This window comes from Annulohypoxylon truncatum (assembly GCF_022578515.1).
Source record: "Annulohypoxylon truncatum strain CBS 140777 unplaced genomic scaffold F4807scaffold_23, whole genome shotgun sequence".
NCBI classification, from domain to species: Eukaryota; Fungi; Ascomycota; class Sordariomycetes; order Xylariales; family Hypoxylaceae; genus Annulohypoxylon; species Annulohypoxylon truncatum.
Genome location: NW_025953809.1, coordinates 405,823 through 430,278, shown reverse-complemented (window position 1 = coordinate 430,278; position 24,456 = coordinate 405,823). Strand labels below are relative to the sequence as shown.

Sequence of the window (24,456 nt, the reverse complement as noted above, 5' to 3'; positions counted from 1 at the left end):
TTTTAAAATTAAAACGGAAATGTAATTAAATATTTTTTTATTATAATTTTTAATTAAAATAATTATTAATAATTTAATATTTATATTTTTATTAAAATTTAATAAAATATTTTTAAAAAAATTAAAAATATAATTTATTTTTATTTAAATAATTATCCCGTTTTTATTTTAATTATTAACCGCGTTTAAATAAATAAAAACTTTAAATTTTTTAAAATTTTTAACGTTTTTTTTTTTATTTTTTTTTATTTTTATTTTTATTTTTAAAATTAAAAACTTAAATTATATTAAATTATTTACCCGGTTTTATATTAAATTATAAATTAATATTAATTAAAATTATTATAAAATTAATTAAAAAGTTAATTAAAAAGTTTATTAAAAAATTATTCGGTTTATTTTTTTTTTCGTTATATTTAATAAATATATATTATATTAACCCGTTTTTTTTTTAAAAAAAATTAATAAACTTATATTATTAAAAGTTCTTTTTACGGAAATTTTCGAATTTTTTTCGGAATTAATAAATAATTTTATTATTATAACGTGTAAATTTAATTAAATAATAAAAATAAATAAAAAAATATAAATTATAATAATTAACGTATTTTTTCGGTTTAATATAAAATTTAATATAATTTTAATTAATTTTAAAATTATAACGAATATAATAAAAATTTTTAATATAATTTTATAAAAAATAATAATTTTAATATTTATTATATATTATAAAAAAAGTTTTTTTTTTAATTAAATAAAAATAATTATTTATATCGAAAAATTTAAAAAATTTAATTAATTTCTCGAAAAAAAAAATAATTTAATTATTAATTTTTATTTTTAAATTAACGTTTTATTTAAAAAATTTAATATTAATTAATTTTATTAAAATTATAACACGTGGTCCCGATTAATAAGCTAAAATTTTATAACCCGTGCGACTTAAAATAAATTATTTTAATTTACTTTTATTATTTACGTAATATAATTTTAATATTATATATAATTAATTTAATTAATATATATTTAATACACGTTATTAATATATTATTTAAATTTTATTAATAAATTTATATTTCGTTTATATTATAATTTCGGTTTTAATAAATTAAATAACATTAATATATTTACCCGTGTAAATAATAATTATTATTAATACCCCGGGTATTATATAATTATATTATTTTATAAATGATTCGATAATAACCGCGTATAAAATTATATTAATTATTTTTTTTTATAATAAATTATTTTTAATTTTATTATTTTTTAAATAAATAATAAAATTAATAATTATATAATAAATATTAAAAATATTTATTATAATAATTTATAATATTATTATTATTATTATTTTAAAAATAAAATTTATTTATTTTTTTATTTATTTTATATAATTTTTTAAAATATATATTAAAAAATATAAATTTTTTTATTAATAAAAATTTTAAAATTTATTAAAATTAAAACTTTTTTTTTTATTATTAACGTTAATATTAATAATTATTATTAAAATATAATTTTATTTAATTTTATAATTAATATTAAAATTATTAAAATTTATTTTAATTAATAAAATTTTTATATTTTAAAAATTATTTTTTAAGTTTTTATAAAAAGTTTAAAAATTTTTTAAAACGAAAAAAATAATATTTAAATATATTAAAAAATATTTAATAATTTTACGGGTAAAAAATTTTTTATCGATATTATTATAAATAAAAATAATATTATTAAATAAATAAATTATAAATTTAAATATTTTTTATTTAATATTTTATTTACGTTAAATTTTTATTATAATAAATATAAAAATATTAATAATAATTAATTTATTAAATTAATTATAAATGAAAACTTATAAATTAATTTAATAAATAAAAATAATTAAAAATTTTTTAATATTTATTTTAATAAATTATATAAATTAAACGTAAATAATTTTTTTTTTTTTATTAATTACGTAAATATAAATAATTTTATTTTAATAAATATATTATTATTAATAATCCGTTATATTATTAAATTATTTTTATAAAATATTTTAAAATTTTTAAATTTAAAATTAAGCGGCGGGGCTATAATTAAAACTTAAAATAACGTTAATATTTAAAGCTTTCAACCTTAAATATTAAGGATTTTAATGTAATTCTAGCTTATGCACTAACAGTAGCATACGCACGGATAATAAATTGCAGGAAAGGTGGCTCGCAGGTTAGGGTAAGTGAGTGAATGTATTAACGCCCAAATTCTTTTGAAACTAAGGCGGCAAGCCCCCCTATATATACACAACGCCTTCCCCACTGACTATCCCCTGAAAGACACCCTCTCCTAATCCACTTTCTCCAAGCCTTTAGTCGCAGTTGACGACGATCCTAGCACCACCCGCCTCGCAATGATTGTTGTTACCAGAGCAGTGGTAGTGGTTCATGTTTCCACAGCAAAGGGCCTCGCCGGTCACCAAGTGGCAGAATCCTCTTCCACCGCACTGGCCGCCGTCGTCGAATCGACATTGCTATCATTTAGAACGTCAGTGGCCGTACCTCCTCGAACGGTAGAAGCTGTTGGGCCAAATACTTACGCCATTAGTTCTTCCTCGAGTGTCGAGCAACCCGGGCTCCGCCGGCGACGCGGTGACCGCAAGAGGCATGACGAGGCCTGTGATGGCGACGAGGGTAGCGGTGATAGATCTGGCGAGCATGGTGCGTATTTGATCGGTTTTTACTCTTTGTTAGAGATTGGGACAAGATGGAAAGAAGGCGAAAATTGATTGTGGATGAAGGTACTGAGTTGTTTGATGATGTATAGGTAGGTATGTTGAATTTAGACGGGGGATTTGGACCTTTATATTCTCACTTGAGCCTATATGGATTTATGTAAGTGAGAGTAGGATATAAGAAATGGTACGATTGTATCAACTCGTCGTATAGATCTGCCTATGGAAACTGAGCACCACAGAGGATGTGTCGTTGTCCAAATAGGTGGATATGGCTATGCAGTGGAAACTCCATAATAACTTGAATAGTCTAAAATTCGGGATGTCTTTTAATATCAATACGACAAGCTAAAGTGAAACGCCAACTTGGCACATATGAGCTTATGTTCTTGGCTTCGAATCGTAATGTTGTCATCCGATTTGATATGGCAACATGGCAACAAGACGGTGGACTTTACGGTGACTCGTCAGTTGCTTCGTAGTCCATCACAATAGTGTGATTCGATACCTAGTTGAAATCTTGGAAATTCCCATTGGCGAACGACTTGTACCTTAGATGGAAATAATTCCAAGTCGTAAAACGGAGCTTCTTTGATACAAACTGTGAATGGTGACAAGTTTTAAGCTAAGACGTCAATATTCCCCGGTGCTGGGAAGCTGATTCAGCGGGTTTACGATAGCTGACCGACAATTGGTGAGGCTTGCATGCGCCAAGCTACCGTTCATTCGGCACTGCAATGCTCAGCCCTACCCGAAAATCGCATTCTCCATCGAAGTTCGCGGTGCATCCTTTTGAATCCTTATTATGAAAGGTAGTGTACGAATCTCGTATGGAGAGCTGAGTTCTAACCAAGAAGCCACCGTCTGGAGGAAGGATTAAACATGTAGATCAGCCAAGAGACCAACGCAATTGGGAAGAAGATTTTATTGGCTACTCGATTGGCGTGATCGAACCTCAGCCCCGATTTTAATAGCGGATATATGGACGTCAATGTATGCAACCCTCTCAACATCGTCATCTATGGGAAAGACCACGCCAATATCGACTTCATCATATAATTCATACTGTTCCCGTTCTTGTAGTATGTGATGATTAGCCGTTGGAACAACGACAGACCGTTTGCGTTGGAAGACCACAGAAGAGGCCGCAACGACTACGGGCAAAGCCACGAGATCAAAGTCGATAATCCTGCCAATCCCACCAATATATAACCAGTGTGCTGAAAATGTATCGGCATTTCTGGTGCATGATGTTATGGCAATGATGATAGTTGAGGTAGAAAACGTGCTGACCTCATCGTTAAGTAGTGTGTCAAGTTAATATAAATGCGCCATAGCTCGCCCTCTTGGAGTCGAGAGGGCGAGCCATTCGTCTCTGCGAAGAGCTGTTAGAGACACCGCCGAGTCAATATGGTAATTCTGGAGCCGACGCATAACCCTTATTCCGGAATGCGTCAATGCTGCGGCGAAAAGTAGCACCCTAAATCCTATAGTCAATATCAATACCTCGAAGACGGATATACCTTGTCTATATGGTGACGCTGAGTGTATCTATCATGGGTACCTAGTGACCGACATGCTTGACTATTTCCCCAGTAATGCAGAGTGGTCTTCTCAAGCATAGCATTTAAGAGACGATCGAGGTACGGCATGATTCAAGTCATCTTGATACAGTGACTTGTCTAGCTATATGTTAAGGATGATGAGATGGATATTTTGTTCTGTACCCTCCCACTAGTAGGTGTACCTCTGATGAAGTTAACTAGGTACCTACTGGGCTACCATTTGATCTTGGAGGCACCGTTCTCAGTCACGTGTCCTGTTGAGCCACACCTTATGGGTTGGGATTGAGTCATCATCTCAACCCTTACTGTCGCTACGAGCAACCGGCAAATTTCCGGATTACAAAGCCCCTACACAAGGTTTATAAGGAACATTAAACGCCAAACGTCCAAGCTGACCTCAGAAGATTCTGGGTGACTCGAGGCTAGAGAAAACTCGACCGGGGGTGCTGATATGGTGGAACGGTTCATGACGCAGAAAATGCTAGACTGTACTTGACACCACAGCGGATCCCAACCGAGTTTTTCGTAGGTTTCGGATTCGAATGGATTCGCGACCGAGCTTTTTTTTTTGCTTTTTTGTTCCTTTTTTTCTTCTCCAAGCATCGCATTTTCTATAGACCTACTACACCATAAACTTTCTCAATCTGTGCTTTATCTATTATAACCACTGAGGGATAGGATTCGAACGACTACATTTTTGGTTATAAACAATATCGCGATCACAGATCACGAGTTGACAAAGACCATGAACTAACCTTCGCATGTGCATCAGCACAGGGAATAATTGTTATGCTTCCTGCATACGTCACCTACTATGTCCCTTAATTCATCCTTCGTCTAGCGTCTTCATCGCGGCCGAGGCTACTCATATAGCTACGGGCGTAGTTGTTTACTGCTCATATACCTAGGAACCTATGATAAACATTGAAGACCTAACTCGCTGCAGTGGGTTCCACTACCGGTCCTCCTTGGGCACATAAATAGCATCGCTTCGCAGTCCGTGTGGCTATAGCTACGTACCGGGATTACTGTCGCCTTACTCCATCTGAGCGCGTGTGGTTACCGCTCGGCACGGTAACGTGAGGTGGCGGCTAGATAAGTAGAAGATCCTTCTTGCTGGTGGTAACGACATACTAGGTTAAATCTGCATGTACCAGCTCTGAAGCCCGTCTGCAATTTCTAGAGCCTCGGCCAACCGGCCTTCAGCTTCAGCATATCTGCCTACCTAGTATGTAGTAATAATTCCGTGAGATATTATATCCCCATACATTTCTTTTCGGAAGGTTGTTCCCGGCCGGGCCCTCATGGATTTTACGAGCTTTCTCTAGCCAGTCCAGGTCTTCTTCATATCGTCCTTGAGCGCCTACGGCCATTCCGAGGCCGTTGTACGATAGAGCACAAGTATATCATCATAACTCAGCAACTCGAGACGGATTTCAAGGAATTCCGCTATTTCATTTTCTGTTCTAGTGAATTCTGAAGTACAAAAGTGGTGTATACATTTTAAGGTAGCAAAGCCCACAGAAGTTTGTCTTGTTCCTCTTCTCTGCATTGAAGATAAACAGAATTTGCAGTTTCCAGCATTCCAGGGACTACATCCATCGATGGTCAACCAGTTGTAAATATGGTGGACAATCAACCTACTAGAAATAGTTGGTAAAAAGTCTAACAAAATCCATGATTGGCTCGAGTGGATTAAATTTGGGTTGTAAATCCCCGTAGTTCTTGACAAGATAACTTATTGACTCTTGCCTTACATGTGTTTTTTGTAGCCAGTCTGGCACTAATACCATATTCTCTTGCTATGCCCGAGAGCTCGCTTTTGGAATCTTCATGACATTGAGAGCCACATGGCTGAAGCATTGTTGAATAGAATAGGAATTTTCAGCAGATATCTAAATAATGATGTCAAGGTCATCGAGTGTCTGATATTCGTATGCTAGGGCAACTTGCGTCTTTTCAAGACCACCAAGGCCATGTAGAGCTATGGATGAAAGACGACTGTTTGAATCTGCAGGCCTGAATTTATATTCTAACCGTTGTAGAATATCTTGACGGCTGAAAAACTGACAATTCTCGGCTACGGGAAATGTATGGCAGGGGAGGCTTATACTCTCCAGCTGGAGGCTGTCTAACGGAATATGACTTTTTAATATTGACCACTAGTTCATATTCTGAGAGTGCTTTTCTGTGGATATCAGCCATCTTGTCTTTCAAGTACAGAATATATTGAATCAGCCCTGTGTCTTGGTATTCACGACACCAAAAGCCGCATTAGGATGCCTACAGTGCACATCTGGGGGTTGCACGACAACGAAGCTCCAATTAGCGGTGAGGCCCTGAGTCACATGTGTATCTACCATAACAATTGTATCATATCTAAGAGCCAACATTCGCGCAGATTTCCCTCTCGCCCCTCTTCAATAAACCAACATGCAGACATACCTACCCATAGGTGGGTACTGAAGTAAGGAGGCGCAAAATTATAATATATATGGGATAGTTGCAATATCAACTACGTCATATAACATAGTACTGCATATTACAATTTTGATTATCTCTATATACGTATAATGGATTTCCTCAAGTGCATAGTGGAATATTTATTATATCAGTACCACTTTGAGGGACAAAGACCCGGGCAAACCGGCTTAACCTCTATTCTTGCATCCTGGGAAACTTTTTTCAAACATCACACACTCACGGTCTAATAATAATGGCGCAATTTCGAATCGACGGCTTCGCGATCGTTATTGGAGTATGTGCCACAATATCTTACCCTAAGATCGTGTATTCTAACCTCATGTAGGCAGCAGGCGGCATTGGACGAGAGGTTGTCTTAACGTTTGCTGAAGCTGGCGCGAAGGGTATCTTGCTAGCCGATATCAACTCTGGGGGCATCGCTCAGGTCGCGGATCAAAGCAAGTCTTTGGCATCAAACCCCAACTATCGGTGTATTACAGCCGTAGTCGATGTCACAGATGTTGCGTCTGTAGACGCCCTAGTCAATCTTGCCAAGACTGAATTCGGCAGAGTTGACTACTGCATTAACGCATTCGGGGTGAGATAACCCGTAAAAGAGGTCCCTGGGAAGAGGTCCTGAAGTGTAGAGCCGAACTAATCTATGGACGGTTCAGGTCGACGTTGCTTCCTACGTTCCATTTGACGAGACGGACCCCGACGACTATGATAGAGTCCTCGGAATCAATACAAAGGGCGTGTTCCTTGTTACGCGTGCTGTGGGGAAAATCATGCAGTCGCAGGAACCTGTCTCCGTTGATTTGGGAAGACATGGACGTCGAGATGTCGGCCGTGGATCTATTGTTAATGTTTCTTCAGCTATGGCAATTGCTGCCGTACCCGCGAAAGCCCCTTACACTACGTCCAAGCACGCAGTTACGGGTATCACAAAGGCTGCAGGTTCGTAAGCCACAAAAGATGTCATTCCCAGCTTTAATTGCTTACAAGAACAGCAATGGATTTCAAATCTGCGGGCATCAGGATTAACCAAGTATGTCCCATATGGGTCAAGACGCCGATGTTCGAAGAAGAATGCCGGAGAGTCCCGCAGACGCCACAGATACTCGAGAAACTATCCTCCCTCAAGCGACCCATCGAGCCAGATGAAGTCGCCTCAGCCTGCTTGTACCTTTGTAGCCCTACCACTGTTTATCTAAACGGGATTACCTTAACGATGGATTCAGGGCTCACTGCAGGACCAGTGATTGGTTAAAGGTATCATTTAGATCACCAGAACCGTTCACAGAAGAGAGAGGGAAAGAGAGGAATTATTGATTGGTATCATTCGTTATGAGGTTGATGTCGCTGCAGTCTATAAGTATGGTACGCAGGTACGTACCTCATTAGGTGCTTATATTCACGATTTAGCTACAATAAATCACCCTTATTTAAAAGCCAATATCAGATTGCCCCCTTTTCTGTAGAAAGTTCGATAACGACGCACAAGCACCACCCCACGAGATTGTGGAAACATGAAATCTGGTTATTACAAAGCTATGAAGGTCGCACAAAGAATATCGGGTACTATATTTTTGTAGTTATTAAGAAGTTCAAGTCACTATAGGAAACAAAAATATAGAAAGCAAGCTCACAGGAGGATGGGGCTCAGGGGTTCAGGAGTGACCCCTATTCTTATTTGATGACTAAGCAGTTTTTGTCTAATAAACCTTGACTACCTAGGTAAGTTTTTGGGCATTTCAAATCCATCCAAGTTGCTGATAGCACCCATGTGAACATTTCACTTTTCAAGGTACAAATTCTGAATATCGGAAATCGTCACTTCATATTATTGTTTTATTTATCCTATTTTGTACCGTCAAAGTTGCTGAAACTTGGACGCACGGAGAGGTAACGAAGAGGGGAGCATGCAACTCGTCTTCACATATTGGATTCTCGGTTGATCGAGACGTTGTAGTGAGAATTTATAGTAGGGGCATCAAGTTCGAGTTAAAAACGTGTACGTTTCAAGACTTGGTTAGAGGGGTGCCCTGAGCAATCTTGCTCTCGCCATACTTCTTGAGGCGAATTGCCTGGATAGCGATGAATCCAGTAGTATCCATCGGCGAGAATGTGTCGAGGGAGTCCATCGAGGCATCCTCTTCGCTGTATAGGTTGCTCGTCTCACTGCTACGGCCAAGCACGTAAGTGTTGCCCTCTATAAGTTGTGTTAGCAGTTTTCTCCGGTTTTCTACTCGGTCTTTGCAAGCTAGCGAGACCCAAAGCGAGAGATTAGACTGAGATTTTACGTACTGTACACCATCATGCGGACAACACCATTCACGTTCTCCTGTGAAAATAGGATGGAGTTCTCAACGAATTCCCTCTCCGGTGAGCTGTTTACTCATTAGTATCTATCGCTGATAGCGAGGAGGTTCCTTGGGAGTTAGGGATGGTACTTACAAATACATGCCATTGTAAAGCTGTCGGCTCCAAGAGAGAGTGCAGAATTGGTCACGAAGCTCTCGGACTTTGCTGTCAAGTACCAATCCCTCAAGATCGACATGCGCAAGGCGAAGAATCGTCAAGCCTGGAGTATCGTAGCAACCCCTGCTCTTCAAGCCAATGAATCGATTCTCGACCTATGGTAACTCGTTAATGATAATTCATTTTCCTTCTGATGAGGTCCAGGAGAACAATAGGAGGAATAAACCAGCACAACTCACGATGTCGATTCGGCCCACACCGTTATCATGACCAATACGGTTAAGAAGCTTGAACAGCTCCACGGCCTCAGTGGCCTCCTTCTTGTCCTCGGTGACAACTTTAATGGGGATACCCTTAGCGAAGTGGATGCTAAAATGGTATGGCTTGTCAGGAGCGTCTAGAGGGTCAACAGTCATCTTCCAGAGATGCTTCGGTGGCTCGTGGTCAGGATCCTCGAGGATTCCAGCCTCATAACTGCAGTGGACGAGGTTCTCATCCATACTACATCACAGGTCAGCTCTGTATTTTGCCCAGATCATGCAGAGAGGGCTAACTGACCTCCATGGAGCCTTGGGTGTTGATGAGACAGGGATGTTGTTAATCCTAGCGTACTCAAGGAGATCTGCTCGACCCTTGAACTTGCTGATGAACTCCTCGATTCTCCAAGGTGCAATGATCTTGACCGAAGGCGCAAGTGCTTCTCAATGTTAGTATTACGCTTCGGTACTTAATAAGGCAGGACGGGGGCTTCAAGGTCAAGTTCAGATATGAAGACCATAATCAAGGGGGCTGATCAGACGTTCAGACGTACCTTGCCAAGCGAGCTCACTACATTATCTTATGTTAATAATCTCTTTCTAGTTCATAGTTTTGGAGATTGCTAAGCGCCCAAAATTGCTCCTGGAACTCTATATAAGATAAAGGGTGAAGAAACAACGTACAATCTGACTTGGTCATTGCCTTTTCCGGTACAACCGTGGCTGAGTATATCACAGTTATACTCCTGTGCGACACGAACTTGCCTGCATTATATGTCAGTGATCTCCTGCATCGTCCGATTGATAATGCAATCTTCATCTAGATAGTTTGTATATCTTATCAGCAGTAAAGCAAGATTTACTCACTCGCGTGCGATGATTGGGCGGGCCAAGCTAGTTCCTAGGAGGTATCTGTCTTCCTGTGTTACTTGTTAATATGACTCTACTCACATACTCCTTCCCTTGAGGTATGTTGGGAATAGAGTATATTCGAAAGAATTTCAGACTGCAGTGTTATGGCTCAACTTACATAGATTGCGTTACACTGAACGGCTCGAAATACAAGCTCGTTAACGAATTGGGACTGGAGGTCTCGAATGACCATCTTCTCAGCACCTAAGGCGAGGGCCTAAAGAGCTTAGCTGATATGATTGGGAGAGATTTACTCTCATAGATATACCTTCTTTTCTACTGCCTCCCAGTCTTCTTCCTGTCCGACATTGGCAAGGAAGCACTGCATCTTGGTTAGACATTGATGAATGATAAAATGGGGTGGACGGGGAAGCATACCACGACCGTGTAGCCGTCGTTGATTAGGTACTTTAAGATGGTAGAGGTATCAAGGCCTATGGGCTATAATCAGTCGGGAGACTAACAGAGATGTTCTGTTTTCAAATTCAATATCATACCTCCAGAGTACGCGCTATGGGAAATATGTTAGTTAATAATCATGAAAATAGGAGTATATGGGCTTAAAGTAGAACTCACAGGCAGACACGACCTTTAGACATGATGGCGACTGTTGATAGGTGCGCAAGCGACGGCGTGTTCTAAGTTCCGGCGTAGAAGATGGAATACCCCAGGTACTGAAGTATAAAAGCAGCAGAGAAATGGAGACGGCCTGTAGTTAAACAGCTAGGTAAATTAGACTCTGAGATGCGAATGCGGAGAGAAGTTGAAAGAATGAGTCAACATACGACTTGGTGCAGGTAAAAGGTTGTCAAAAATTGCAAATTTTTTGTGGGAACTTTTCAGGGCCAGTTATCAGTAAATCAGTTATCAGAGCCACAGCTCAAGCTTGGACTAGTGGGGTACGTAAGGGGGGTAAAGGTGAAGAAAGTCTAGCAAGACTTGACATGCTGTAAAGCGAAATCTGTACTTTAATAGGAACAAACTTGTTCAGATGGAAGGTGCTTTCTTCGCGTCTCATAAAAAATCTAAAAGACATGAAACCACCCAAATCTCTTCAAGTGTACGACGTGCGATGAAGCTAAAGTGGTTTTGCACAATATGTACTGTTAGCTTATCTGTGTAATCTATAGATAGATACTATTCTGACTATTCCATATTGTCCGGTCTCGGAGTTTAGGAAATTTGGCGAAATTACATGAAATCCAACAACAATCAAAATATTCAAGATCAGAATACTTGAACATTGCAGTGATTGAGTCAATTGTCTTCTTATGATATTGTAACATCGCTATCGGTTGTGTTTGTCTAGCATTGAAGGATTGAGTTGGAGAAGCATCCTATGACGTCGGAGGGGCTTGGTGGATCACGGATCGCGGGGTGCGGCTGACTACCGACACTATGGGGTCACTATCAGGGGTATCATCATGAGCTTGCCTGTTGTCTGATTTCTTTATATAATAATTTCATGAAGGTATCCTATAATGTATCTATTACCTAATAGGTGCCTAGGTACTGAATGTTTTGAATGTTAGAATAAACATCTGGAGTTGGTATTACAAGACGAGATTACTACTGCAGCCACCTGGTTAATCCGAGTTAAACCTGGTTAATCCTTGGCCCACATGGACACCTCAACTTATGTACCTATTCAGGATGGAATATAATCACCCATCTACGTAACTTGACATCCATCTAGAAGTGAAGACTATTCAAACTGTTTCAAATATATTCAATCATGGAAGGTACCATTATCATGTGTTCTAGCGTCGATTCAAATGAGCATTTATGCAATTGTGAAAGGAAGTATCTTGGCCTTGTGAAGCTTGGCACGATAAGGTTTGTGCAACAATAGGACTGTGTGACAATACTGCGCGATGAACAGACTGAGTCGGAAGAACAAGTTCCTTCATTTCTTCATTCCTCCATTAATTCATCAATATTCTTCATGCCCAGATCTGCCAGCACCAAAAATATCAACCGATCCGAACAATCTGGCCTCGCTTTCTAGCTTTCAATTTACAGCCAATAATCCCCATAGATTTACCATTTTTAGGTGCCGATGCAACCCCACGTAATGGGGTCCCTGGTCAAGTGTAATTCAGCCGAATTCCCCTAATTGCCAAGTCTGCAACACCGCGAAATGCGAGACCCTCCAATCCGCATCTTGCATTCTCGGCCACATTGGCACTCATACGACGGTAGGTATTGCCGCAAGCGCAGCTTAATTATTATGAATATTAAACCCAGTGTACATTTCACTACAATTTCTGAAGAATGATTTCTTCAACTTTATCATAACCTTAGGTGAGGGAGCAAGAAGAAAAACAAAAGCAAAAGATTGTTTGGCTGTGCTGACCAATGCTGGGCGCGTTCGGGATTGAAGATCAATACCCGGTATCAATGGCTTTTGTGTCTGTACTGCCAGCCATCCGCACTACAGTCGATCCGTGAACTAGGCTTTCATGAGCGAACTGTCGCTCGAGCCCTTCTCGAATCGCCATGGCTTTGATGATGATGCCGCTGCTCAAAAGCCTCCTGCGACGGCGGCGTTTTCTCATCGCCATCCCAGTGATAGCGTTGCTAGTCTGGGCCTTGCTCCCTCCTTCTAGGTTAAATTCTCCAACTACATTATTCCACTCTATCAAGGGCTCATCAGGGATATCTAGCGATTACATACTACGATACGTTGACCCTCTTATCGGCACGGCAAACGGAGGTAGGCAATAAATATCAATCAACCAGCGCTTCAAGAACTTTTACTGAGACCAGCTTAGGCCATGTGTTTCCTGGCGCAACTTTGCCGTATGGTACGTTCAAATACATGTCCAGGCATCTGTAACATCTCCGCATCGGTATTGATTAGTAGCAGGCATGGCAAAGGCCGTGGCAGACGCGGACAATCGTGGCGAGATAGCTGCCGGTTTTGTCTCAGACGATTCGAAGATCCAAGGTTTCTCCCACTTACACGATTCAGGTACCTAAATACCTAAGTTATCCCATCTATGCATCTCGCTAATTCGTGATAAGGCACCGGAGGAGTGAGTCTGGTGAATTTATTATAACCTTCGTAGTCCTAACTGGTAGCAGAGCCCTTCGTTGGGCAATTTCCCGCTCTTCGTGCATCCCGGATGTCCGGAGGACGATTACTCTCAGTGCAAGTTCACATCTTTCGGTAGGGTGGTCGCAAGAGTAGATGGCTCCGCGACAGCCCGACCAGGCTACTTCGCCATCGGGCTCAATAATTCGGTCTATGCTGAAATGACGGCAACTGAGCATGCTACACTTTACAGGTTCAGTTTATCTAAAGAGGCGGAAGTTATATCGAATCATGTTATGGTACCTACTAATCCGTTGATCCTTCTCGATTTAATAGACCTTGGCAATAGTCGGACCGGAGGTGATATTGAAGTTGATCCTGTCACGGGCCGAATAACAGGAAATGGAACATTTAATCCATCGTTTGGAACCGGGAAGTATACGGCACATGTATGTGCCGATTTCAAAGGTGCCGACATTCGGAAAACGGGCGTTTTCCTAATGAATAATATAACGGAGGGGGTTAATGCTATGGGGAATTTGGGAAGCCATTTTTACATCCCGTCCGGCTCGGCAGGTGCATGGATCCACTTCGCCCACCCATCTGATAATCAGATCATGGCGCGTGTCGGGCTTTCGTTCATATCTGTGGAACAAGCCTGCCACAACGTGGAGACTGAGATTCCTGATTGGGGATTCGAGAGTGTGGTGAAGGCTAGTGAGAAAGCTTGGAAGGAGAAGCTTTCTGTGATTAAGCCCGATTATTCGGGCATGAGCACAGAGTTTCTAACGACGTTCTGGTCGGGTCTCTACCGCGCGCTGATCTCGCCCCAGGACTACACTGGAGAAAACCAACTTTGGGACTCGACTGAGCCGTATTATGACTCTTTTTATTGCATTTGGGATTCCTTTCGAGCGCAACATCCTCTACTCACGATTATCGACCCTGAAATACAGACCAAGATGGTAAGATCATTGATTGACACGTACAAGCACGAGGGAAAATTGCCGGACTGCCGCATGAGCTTTAGCAAGGGCTACACCCAAGGAGGTTCCAATGCAGATGTGGTTCTCGCAGACGCGTATATAAAAAATCTCACCGAAGGCATCGACTGGAATCTCGGATACGAAGCTGTGGTCTCAGATGCGGAGGTGGAGCCCAAGGACTGGTCCACGTCCGGAAGAGGTGGACTCGTGAGCTGGCACGATCTGGGATATATACCCTACGATGACGTAGACACCAACGGAACAGGCCCCATGAGTCGGGGTGTCTCACGCACCGTGGAATACGCATATGATGATTTCGTTATCGCGCTCATGGCGCGAGGCCTTGGACACCAAGGCGACGAGACGAAGTACCTCCAGCGCAGCCAGAACTGGAAGAACCTCTTTAATCCCGAGCAGGAAGATCGTTTCCGCGACGAGGACGGCGACGTGCAAAAGTCGGACTTCAAAGGCTTTCTACAGCCACGCTTCCGCAACGGTACCTGGCGATACCAAAACACGCGGCTCTGCAGTCCGATATATCAACAACATAGCTGCTACTTCGACACGCAGTACGAGACTTATGAGGGGAGCCCGTGGCTGTATACCTTCTACGTGCCGCAGGACATGGCCTCCCTCATAGAAGCGCTCGGAGGGCGTGAGTCCTTCGTCGCCCGACTTGATTATTTTCATTCATCAGGTATTAATTATATGGGCAACGAGCCGAACTTTCTACCGACCTTCCAGTTCCACTATGGTGGGCGTCCTGGTCGCAGCAGTTATTGGGTGCACCAGTACATACCGAACCAATTCAACACCAGCATTAATGGCATCCCTGGAAACGATGATTGTGCTATGGGCGCCTTCACCGCGTTCGCGTTCATGGGGTTCTATCCGGTAGCCGGCCAGGACGTGTATCTACTAACCCCACCCATGTTCCGCGAGGTTAGCATCCGCACGCCGACGGGCAAGCTAGCGACGCTGCGTAACGTGGGCGGGTTCGACGGCCCACGCTATCGCAACATCTACATCCAGAGCGCTAGATTGAACGGACAGCCGTATACGCGGAACTGGATCACGCACGACTTCTTCGTCAATGGCGGGACGCTGGACTTTATTCTCGGGTCTGAGGAGAGCGACTGGGGCACAAGGGATGAGGATCTCCCGCCGAGCTTGTCGACGGGACTTCTAGATTAATTGATTGAAATACGACCAATTACTCGACAGTGACAAGGTGATTTAAGAGACAATTTGCATTGAAAGGATCAAGTAGAGGTTGAGTGTTTTAATGTAAATATGTGAGGGAAAGAATTTGCGTGGCTGTACATAAGTGGCATGGATAAGGCAAAGGCCTATTTTGCAAATAAACATGCAAAATACAATATTTTCGCTTGAAATATCTTTCTGGATAGACATGCATTCATCCTCTGAGCACAAGTCCAAAAAAGCTGGTGATCGTTGCTCTGTTGATCCGCAGCTACTATGTATGTAGGTAGGTGGGTAGCGGGTGTGTATGAGGTAAGAAGTATACCAACTATGGAAAAATAAACTCTCGATCGGGGAATCGAACCCCGGCCACCTGCGTACTTGTTCAATGACAAGCAGGTATCCTGACCACTAGACCAATCGAGACACAACTTCTGAAAGGTTCATCAACAAATCCTGATTGAAAGGACTATCGGTAAATATTATTTATCACTAGTGAGTTTGTGCGGATGTTTGCCTGTTGTTATGGAAGTCGCTATTGATACTCAATTTGATAAGATAGGGTTGGGCTACCGAGATGAAGGCGTGGGTCTAGGCTAAGGGTAGGTAGAGTGGGTATTATGTGTACGTAAAAGGAATGCTTAAATATTTTTGAACTCTGAATCGGTCAGGTAGGTACCTCGCTCTGGTGAAGTCTCGTTTACTTTCACGGTAGTGGCGATTGAATTATATATTTACGACGGCTGATATATATATTGGTGACTTAAATGAATATAAGCAAATGGCATGAGGGCGCATGTTTAGGCGTAGTTGATAAATGCGCACCAAAATAAATTCTCTAGTGGCATTTTCATGCACGGCCTAATATACTCTCCATCCCGAGAATAACGAAGTTAGAATTAACAAGGACATCTTACATCAGGCCATCGAATCTCAAAAAGCAGCTCTTCGAAACGAACCAAAGACACCGGCCCACCCTTAGATAACCTACATCTCACCGGCCTCATTCTCACCTCCATGTCCTCCCGCCGCGCCCTCTGCCTCGTCAGAGTCGCTATCGACATTAGGGTCAGGTCTAACGACGCTATTGAGAAACGAAATCTACGCAGATACCCAAAGTCAGTCCAGCTCAGCTCAGCTCAGCTCAGCTCACGTAAGCAAGGCGTAAAGAAAGCGGCGCGCTAGGTACTCACAAACTCAACCATAGCCGAAAGAGCCCGCATAATCCTATCCTGCGCATCCTCCGCCGTGAAATCCGCGTCGTCGATCTGCGTGCCGATGGTGTAGTTCCTCAGCTTCAGGAGCTCGATGTCCCTGTGCTCGGGGTTGAAACCCTGCTTTCGGTCAGCAATGCGCACCTACCTAGGTACCTAGAGACGCGCCCCGTCCTAGCTCAGGTTTAAGTTTGAAAAGAGGGGAAAAGGGGGAAACGCGGTTACCTTGGGCTTCGTCTTCAGCGCGCCCTCCTGGTTCTTCGCCACGAACGCCGCTATGACGGATTTCTCGTTCGCTTTGGCGTTGGGCAGAAACGTCTTCCGGAACGCCGGGTTCATCAAGACGCGGCGGATGCGGTGGGGGCGCTCGTCGACGCTTGCGCGCAGCCGCGCGAGGGACTCGGCGTCCGGATGCCAGACCCCGCCGCCTATCATGCACCGCCCGGGCTCGGCGTGCACGTAGTAGCCCGCGTACGGCCCCTTCCTGCCGGTTCGCGACCACGCAGCTGAGAAGTGGGGCTATTTCAATCGAAAGGGGAATCGTTCAGTTAGGTATTCGGCAGGTGAGGAGCGCGTTGTGAGGAGCGACTTACCTTGTACGGCGTTTTTTCCTTGCTGAACCGGATGTCGCGGTAGATTCGGAAGACGACGTCCTTGATGGGAAGTTCCGGGATTGTGTCGTCAATGTCGATGATCTTCTCCGTGAGTGTCTCGACGAACGACTCCCAGTCCTTCAGCGACCTCCTATATTCCTTGTCGTTGTCTAGAAATAGCCAATTCGGGTTAGAATTGAGATGGATCTCTACAGTTTACGATGGCTAAGAGAGGAGTGAAGAACCATATACCTTTCAACCATTTCCTGTTATTATTGGCCTTCAGATCCTTCAGGAAGAGAAATGTGTTTTTATGAAGCCGTTCATCCTCATAGTCGATCCCATCCAAATCTCTCATTTTCTTGGCTACATTGCTCTATGTTAGAATCTGCTATACTGATCACTTACACTAAGACATTCAACCGAAAATGGCCATGCTCACCAGGAATAAACGTAATCTGATTATCCTCCTCATCGTCATCATCATCATCATCCTCGGCTTCGGACTCTTCGGATTCGGCTTTTGCTTTCGCCTTGGCATTAGCTTTACTTTGAGCCTTCGGTGGTCTACCCCTAGCCGTACCAGTATCCGAGATCCGGGATTTCGCGCTGGACTTTTTCGCAGCTGCGGCTTTGGTCGGCGTCGGAGTTTTAGGCGGTCTCCCGCGACCTCGCTTCTGCACCGGCGCCGGCGCCGGAGATGGCGGCTCTTCGCTTTCCGGCTCGTCATCTGACTCCTCTTCATCGACATAGCCATCCCCATCATCCCCGCTATCAAAGTCGGATTCGCTCTTTTCATCCTCCTCCAGCAATTCATCGTCCGACTCCACCTTCTTTCCCCTCTTTTTCGGCGTTGCCTGAGTCTTCGCTGCCTTGCGCCGCGGCATCACCATACTCAACTCGTCGGTACCCTCGTCGTCGTCGTCGTTGGTCTCGAAGTACGTGCTCTTCTTGCCACTCGAGCCGGCACGGCCGGATCTACGGCGCGAGCTCCCACCGGTCCGCGGAGTAGAAGCGGCCTCGGCCGCGGTGCGCTTTCTAGGAGGCATTATCGCAAATAGTTATAAGAATCCCTTTTTACTCTATATATAATGTATTGGCTTTTTAGCATAAGTTTGGAACTGAGAATAAAGACGTCGGACTGAGACGATTGATGACGCGTTGAGACAGATCGGATCGCGGGGCATACACGCTATCACGTGATCGCCTCCATTTGCTTTGTTGATTATTCAGCACAGACCTCTGATCGAGGCTTGGCTTTTGAAGAACGAATTGAGCAGTGTATGAGGGACAATTGACACAGAAATTCGACCAAAAACCAATACGTCATCACAAACGAACATAAACACAATTGCCTCAACGTAGGTATTCATTGCTCTTTCTTATAAGGTTGGTCTTATCAACATAGCGGAGGTGATGCCTTTAGTATCAATGTACCGAGATATTTGGGAAAATATCGACAGGCATCAACCGACACGGAACTGCAACTCTCTAGTACCTAAGTGCTGATATTTCCTCATTTGACTACATCAGTAATGTGGCTTCCCCCGTCTCATTCGCGTTTTAGCAAATCGATTGGCTTCTCGAGATGCTGGTAATCGGAATGTTTTGTTTCCTCTCACCATTTGTGATGACCGAGATGAAACACTCTCGTGGCTTTTGATACTACACCTATAGCTATATCGCTGCTTAGGTTGATCAAGCTTTCAATGCTTGTGAATCTTTTCGGCCTTGCTAGTCAGGCACCAAGATCTCTCAGTATCATATTTTAATAAATAGCACAACCATCCTCCATATTCCTCCATATTGTGAAGGCTCGAGGCAAATAGTTGACCGAAGAACTATCATTCGCGACCGGGGGAGTCTGGTGTGGCCCTTAAGTACTCTCATACGTGAGCTGTATAGTAGAATTCGCCGTAGCTGAGTTAGCCAAGTCCCGAATTGGGCACCATGCGACCTAAGGGCGTCCTATCCCGCGGCTTCTCCAGCAGATCTGCGTAACCCTCCAATCCAGCGCCGATTACTTTGACGATGTCGAAAATGTGTGACCCCTTGAATGTTTCAGCCCAAAGGCGGATTACCGCCACAGCAAGCTGACGCAATTTTGTACCATCATTGGCGGCCAGGTCCGTATTTGACGGGCCATGTCCTGGACCTCCAGAAAGCGAAGGGTCGATAGGCACTGCGAACTCCGTTTCGTCAAGCATGGTGCGTAGCATCTCAAGGAGGTTCCGTTCGTCGACTTCTGGAGGAGCACCCGTCGGTCCGATCGAGGAAAGAGTCATTAGCCACTTCGAAAGAAGTATAGCGCATTCTAGGTTACATACTACACCAAAGTTAGATGATCTACCTTTTCCTAGCTTCTGTACTGAGCATCTTGTAGCCACTTACATGAATGTTGCATACTCCATTCTGACGATTTTCTTCTTGCCACGTAGTTAACGCCCACTTTCACCAGCATAGACAACGCGTGTATGGCTTGAAATACGGCTCGATTGAGCCGTACACTGCGCACAAGATATGGTGCATCGTGGAACGATTGGGCGATTTGATTTGCGTCCCTTGTTTCAAGAGTCCTACTCGGGCTCAAATCGGTATACAACCGGATCGAAGCTAGTCGCCAAAGTGCGGTCGAATTATAAGCAACAGGACCTCCATGGAATACGTCCGAGCCGTTCTGCTGGGCGCCTTCTGTCACACGCGCCTGATGCTGTTCGAAGCTCATTTGCCAGATACGTAAGGCCTGAAAGCAATCTTCCACGTCATCTGGACGGAGCCCGCCAAAGATAGATACCGAGTTGAATGATGTCTGCTTTAGGAGGAAAATATGTTGCAATATGGCATGAATTAGGATGTAGTTGCCGAGGGAGGACATGTATGCCGGAGGCCCTTGCGAGGGTCGACTAAATAGTCTCGAAAAAGCATCTTGGAGGGATATGTCCATACTTGGGAAAGACTGACGAGCTTCTTGCCATTGCCAAGCCGTTTCCGCTCTCCAGAGTTTTGCAGAATGTGGAAGAATGAGGCTGAGTTCCGATGTAAGTAATAGAGGCGGCATATTGTAAGCGATGCTGCAAAGGTTGAAGAAGCAGTACGTAATGAGCTTTGTGCGGTTGGCCCCTTCTATTCGGACCCATGCTTCCCAGTCTGCCGTTTGCGTGGACTCCGATAAAAAGCCCTCTTCACGCACCAGAAGAGCCAGAAGGCTCTGTAACGACAGGGCTTCGCGAAGGATGGCTTTGGCACCCCAGAGGCCGACGGCAAAGAGCAGCAGTAGAGCCTGTATAGTCTCCATTCGGGATTGAGGTGTATTGGGCGAACTTTCAGGAAATAGTTAGTAGGCCACTAGAAGGCACAGATTTAGCTTGTATGATCGGGTCTGCTTACTATGGTTCCCGGTGCGTATCTTGGGTCATTGGACGCTCTTGCTGGACGGAACTGAATGAATGGCGAAAGCCGTGGCTGGGAGATGGCCGTGTAGAATGTGGACTATACGCTGCCGGCGTAGGCAACAAACCATGGACCTCATGACTATGGCGGCGTCGGATTTGCTCAAGCGCTACCGCCTTCGCTGCGTACCACAGAGCATTTGATCGATGGCTCTCAAACCTATATTGGGCCCCCACTGCCAAAATAGCCAACAAGAGTTCTGGTGCCATCTCGGCGGCCGTGATAGTCGGTAAATGTAGGATCGGTAGGTGTTCATGAAACCCGCTTATATACCCTTCCAAAAAACGAGTAAATGTGTGTCGAGAGGGGAACACGAAATCGTTGGGCAACACTGATGAGAACTCATCTAGTCGGTTTTTGATGACTGTATGGTCCATAGCAGAGACTCTCATAGGCTGCGCTCTCGTCGACTCGTCATGCGTCCTGTTGCCACTTTCCGACGGGTCTCTCGGATCAGGGGCTAGCGACGGGAAGCGGGAGGGAAACTGTGACGATGGTTTTGAGAGCGCGCCTCGATGGATATCCGCAAGATGGCGTGGCCAAATACTCATGCCCTGATCCGCTTCGAAGCCTTGTGGGAGGAAATGAGATGATGTCGCAAATTCGTCCAGGAAGAGGTTGTAATCGTCAAAAGCAGGCGGTGCCGCCGGATTAGGTAGTCCCACAGACATCGGGACCGGCTCGGGCTCACGTCCACGATCGGCATACGGCATACCCTCGTCGTATGACTTGATGCGTGTTAACCCACTCCCCGACTGACCGAGATCCTGCATCATCGGTTGCATCGAATTGACCTCGTTTGCGGAGGCGATCTGGGTTGCAGCATCAGATAAAAGGTCAAGATTACACGCTGCGGCTCTGGCAGAATGACGAGGGTCAGGAGCAAGCGGAGGAACAACTACGGATGAGGACATAGAATCCGAATGATAATGCTGCGGGTGAGCCCGTGGCACACCCATCATTTCGGTGTCGACATGGCTGTCTACTGAGAGCCGCGGTTGGGCAGCGCCAGCCGTGGACGGCTTCCGGGGCCGGTTGCCATCCTTATTAGACCCTTCATTGAGGTGGACGAGTTTCTCGTGACGGACGAGGAGATCCCTGATGTCCATATAAGCATATTCACAAGGAAGCGTGGGAGAAAGTGGGAATCGGGGGTCACTGGGTTACGGATTATAGAGAGGGGGAGAATGCGTTAGGGCCATATGTGTGATGTGTGATATGTGCAGCGAGCGTCTGAGGGGGGGGAAACGGGGGTGATTTAGCGCGGACGAAAGACGGTGACTGGTTGGACAACTGGTGGGTAAGGCGAAGTTGACCACCATACACAGCACATAAAATCTCCGTTAGGTGTAAATTGAGATAATGATAAAAATTTTTAACTGACCGGCGTCCAAACGTCTTCCCACAGCGAGGCCATGCACAGGAGAAGGGCTTCTCTTTAGTATGCGTTCTCTCATGGCGCTGAACGTGTTCCACGCGTCTAATTATGAGATTGCCGTGTAAGCAAGCAAATTACCAACGGAAATAGACAGAAGTGCGAGGAGATAAACAGAGCATGGCCGTCTTACCTAAAGCGCTTGTCGCAGAACTTACATGGTAAGGTCTTAGGCTTCTGCTGCCGGCCCTCCACGCTCTCCTCGGCAGTAACAGTGACGCCAGAGCCTTCAATGGACGGCATAGCCTGCATTTGGGGTTAGGGTAAGTGAGTAAGTGAATAATAATTCGTATAAGGCAAGTTCCTGTACGAAGTACGAGTGTAATGCAGAAGAAGTCACGCAGCACCACCCGGAAGTGGGGGGTAGGCTGGAAGGGGGTTGAACGTCCAGGGCCAGGAAGTTATGCCGGAAAGAGGAATGAACGTCTTGCGGGGTGGACTATTGATGGATGAATTCATGGACGTGATAATATGTATGTAGTATCAGTCGACTTCAGGTATACTCGGTAGGTACGTAGCAGCGCGGGCTTCCACCACATTTGTCCTCGCTCTATTTCCCCCAAGAGATCGGCCACCCGCCAAGTTGGCGAGCAACGTCGTGATCAACAGAGACCGTAACCTGAGAGGAACCAGAGAGTTTGATAGCAGGAACCCAACTAATAGGGCTGAGGTAACCCGTCGACGGTTGGTGATAAGCGAGGCTGTGATTTGATACGTTCCTCACGGAGATCGAAAACGAACCCTAAGTAATTAACCGGTAGGGAGAGGGCTTTTACTGGTTGGTTTATCGGTCGCGGACGTTGACGCGGAGAAGACGGGAGCAAAACGAGGAGCGAGTGTGGAGATGTAGGAGAAGGCTATCAATATTGCATTGTGAGACTTTACGAGTAAGAAATTGGACTGTTTCTTTTTTTAAACGCTCGGAAGAAAGAGACGAAAGTCTCAAACGGAATTGGAGAATTTAGAGGAGATATTAAAGAATTGGATCGGTTAATTCTCTATATCTGGGACGAGGTTAGATGAGGCGATGAGATTGATGATAGATTTCGGTTGGGGTTGAGCTAAATTGTAAGGATATTGTTAGGTGAGGAGTGAGGAGGAGTAAAGAGGAGGGGAGGAGAAAGATGCGGAGATGGGGAAATCGCAAGGTTAGGTTAGGTTAGGTTAGTATGGGTTTATGGGATTTATTAGGTACATGTAGTAAAAAAAACAGCAGTTACGAGCCGGTGTGGTGGGTGAAACCCGAACCTGAAAGAAACATAAAAGTGGCACCGAATTAAGAAACTCTGGGACTTTGCACCTGCCTTACCGGCCTTCCTTCCTAACATTGAACTACCTACCTAAGCATCTATTCTACTCGGCGTGTAAGTGCCCAGGCAGGCAACTACGATCTAATTCCTGGTACTCTTTCTTCACATCTACCCGTCCAATGCCATATTGGGGATTCTTAAAGCTGTTGGAGGACGGATCATCTGGCTTGGATGGCTTTGGTACTGCAAAGAAAGTTTATTTTACTTACCAGCGTAGGTACTTACTCCTCACATACTACCCGTAGTACTGAGAAGTACTTTGTAAAAAAACAGATCTGCGAGAATCTAATAGTTTGAAAAAGGTTAGAAAAAGCAATACATATATGTATGCTGTATGTAAGTCAGTATTAGAACCCGCAGGTCGACGATTACCTACCGGTAGAGAATCTTAGAAGTTGCACTAGATTCTTGAGGTGCATTCCCCGCCCCCAGACATAAACAAGCATCCATGACTACCAGCCCGCAGAGATGGGTCCTTGTCAGAAATCCCCATACTTCTTCGTAGCACCCCCCTTCGGTACCATCTCCGCATTGGAGAAACTGACTTTACATATGTGGGAAAATGTGGGGGGCGGGGGGAACCAATCAGCTGATGGTCACAGAAATGATGCTACTGCGTTTACTTACCTAGCCTGCCTAGGTACATATTAGCTTATTTAGTCCTGTTAGAATATTGTACTTCTATGTTGTAGGATATGTTTGGTAGAGGCTTTGGGGAACTATGGGGATCAGAGGCGTTCTCTTCAATCAAAGAAATGCTTAAACCTGCGAAACTTTGCATATGAACTTTGTTACGTATTAGAAAGCCTAACCCTACTACAATTATGTGGTATC

The 24,456-nt window shown here is 43.8% G+C and overlaps 7 protein-coding genes and 1 non-coding gene across 8 annotated transcripts; 2 read left to right on the top strand and 6 right to left on the bottom strand.

Moving 5' to 3' along the window:
* Nucleotides 1–2,353: 2,353 nt before the first annotated feature.
* On the bottom strand, nucleotides 2,354–2,701 carry F4807DRAFT_461981 (uncharacterized protein; the record flags this gene model as incomplete). Its single annotated transcript, XM_048001757.1, has 2 exons — nucleotides 2,354–2,515; nucleotides 2,582–2,701. The coding sequence occupies 2 exons, from the start codon at nucleotides 2,699–2,701 to the stop codon at nucleotides 2,354–2,356; spliced, it is 282 nt and encodes a 93-aa protein (XP_047852779.1).
* Nucleotides 2,702–6,937: 4,236 nt separating this feature from the next.
* F4807DRAFT_432214 (NAD(P)-binding protein) lies at nucleotides 6,938–8,350 on the top strand. The gene is made up of 4 exons (XM_047998582.1): nucleotides 6,938–7,039; nucleotides 7,091–7,342; nucleotides 7,419–7,701; nucleotides 7,755–8,350. The coding sequence occupies exons 1-4, from the start codon at nucleotides 6,998–7,000 to the stop codon at nucleotides 8,012–8,014; spliced, it is 837 nt and encodes a 278-aa protein (XP_047852778.1). The 5' UTR covers nucleotides 6,938–6,997; the 3' UTR covers nucleotides 8,015–8,350.
* Nucleotides 8,351–8,400: 50 nt separating this feature from the next.
* Nucleotides 8,401–11,197, bottom strand: F4807DRAFT_432211 (argininosuccinate synthase). Its single transcript, XM_047998581.1, has 13 exons — nucleotides 10,971–11,197; nucleotides 10,892–10,905; nucleotides 10,773–10,828; nucleotides 10,663–10,716; nucleotides 10,513–10,611; nucleotides 10,350–10,402; nucleotides 10,167–10,247; nucleotides 10,037–10,053; nucleotides 9,784–9,922; nucleotides 9,465–9,726; nucleotides 9,202–9,380; nucleotides 9,052–9,134; nucleotides 8,401–8,956 (listed from the first exon to the last, which is right to left on the bottom strand). Exons 1-13 carry the CDS (start codon nucleotides 10,991–10,993, stop codon nucleotides 8,766–8,768), a joined length of 1,251 nt encoding a protein of 416 aa, XP_047852777.1. The 5' UTR covers nucleotides 10,994–11,197; the 3' UTR covers nucleotides 8,401–8,765.
* A 1,696-nt stretch (nucleotides 11,198–12,893) lies between these two features.
* Nucleotides 12,894–15,611, top strand: F4807DRAFT_461978 (glycoside hydrolase family 92 protein; the record flags this gene model as incomplete). Its single annotated transcript, XM_048001756.1, has 5 exons — nucleotides 12,894–13,110; nucleotides 13,169–13,201; nucleotides 13,264–13,368; nucleotides 13,422–13,432; nucleotides 13,482–15,611. The coding sequence occupies 5 exons, from the start codon at nucleotides 12,894–12,896 to the stop codon at nucleotides 15,609–15,611; spliced, it is 2,496 nt and encodes an 831-aa protein (XP_047852776.1).
* A 352-nt stretch (nucleotides 15,612–15,963) lies between these two features.
* F4807DRAFT_t97 lies at nucleotides 15,964–16,046 on the bottom strand. Its single transcript has one exon. It is a non-coding gene; the product is annotated as a tRNA-Asp (tRNA).
* A 252-nt stretch (nucleotides 16,047–16,298) lies between these two features.
* On the bottom strand, nucleotides 16,299–17,901 carry F4807DRAFT_432193 (uncharacterized protein). Its single transcript, XM_047998580.1, has 6 exons — nucleotides 17,870–17,901; nucleotides 17,680–17,793; nucleotides 17,428–17,597; nucleotides 17,060–17,353; nucleotides 16,814–16,954; nucleotides 16,299–16,721 (listed from the first exon to the last, which is right to left on the bottom strand). The coding sequence occupies exons 2-6, from the start codon at nucleotides 17,783–17,785 to the stop codon at nucleotides 16,608–16,610; spliced, it is 825 nt and encodes a 274-aa protein (XP_047852775.1). The 5' UTR covers nucleotides 17,786–17,793; nucleotides 17,870–17,901; the 3' UTR covers nucleotides 16,299–16,607.
* F4807DRAFT_157672 (uncharacterized protein) lies at nucleotides 17,788–18,574 on the bottom strand. Its single transcript, XM_047993299.1, has 2 exons — nucleotides 18,011–18,574; nucleotides 17,788–17,953 (listed from the first exon to the last, which is right to left on the bottom strand). Exons 1-2 carry the CDS (start codon nucleotides 18,474–18,476, stop codon nucleotides 17,832–17,834), a joined length of 588 nt encoding a protein of 195 aa, XP_047852774.1. The 5' UTR covers nucleotides 18,477–18,574; the 3' UTR covers nucleotides 17,788–17,831.
* A 778-nt stretch (nucleotides 18,575–19,352) lies between these two features.
* On the bottom strand, nucleotides 19,353–22,564 carry F4807DRAFT_461976 (uncharacterized protein; the record flags this gene model as incomplete). Its single annotated transcript, XM_048001755.1, has 4 exons — nucleotides 19,353–19,753; nucleotides 19,819–20,747; nucleotides 20,815–21,975; nucleotides 22,446–22,564. 4 exons carry the CDS (start codon nucleotides 22,562–22,564, stop codon nucleotides 19,353–19,355), a joined length of 2,610 nt encoding a protein of 869 aa, XP_047852773.1.
* Between the last annotated feature and the right edge of the window lie 1,892 nt (nucleotides 22,565–24,456).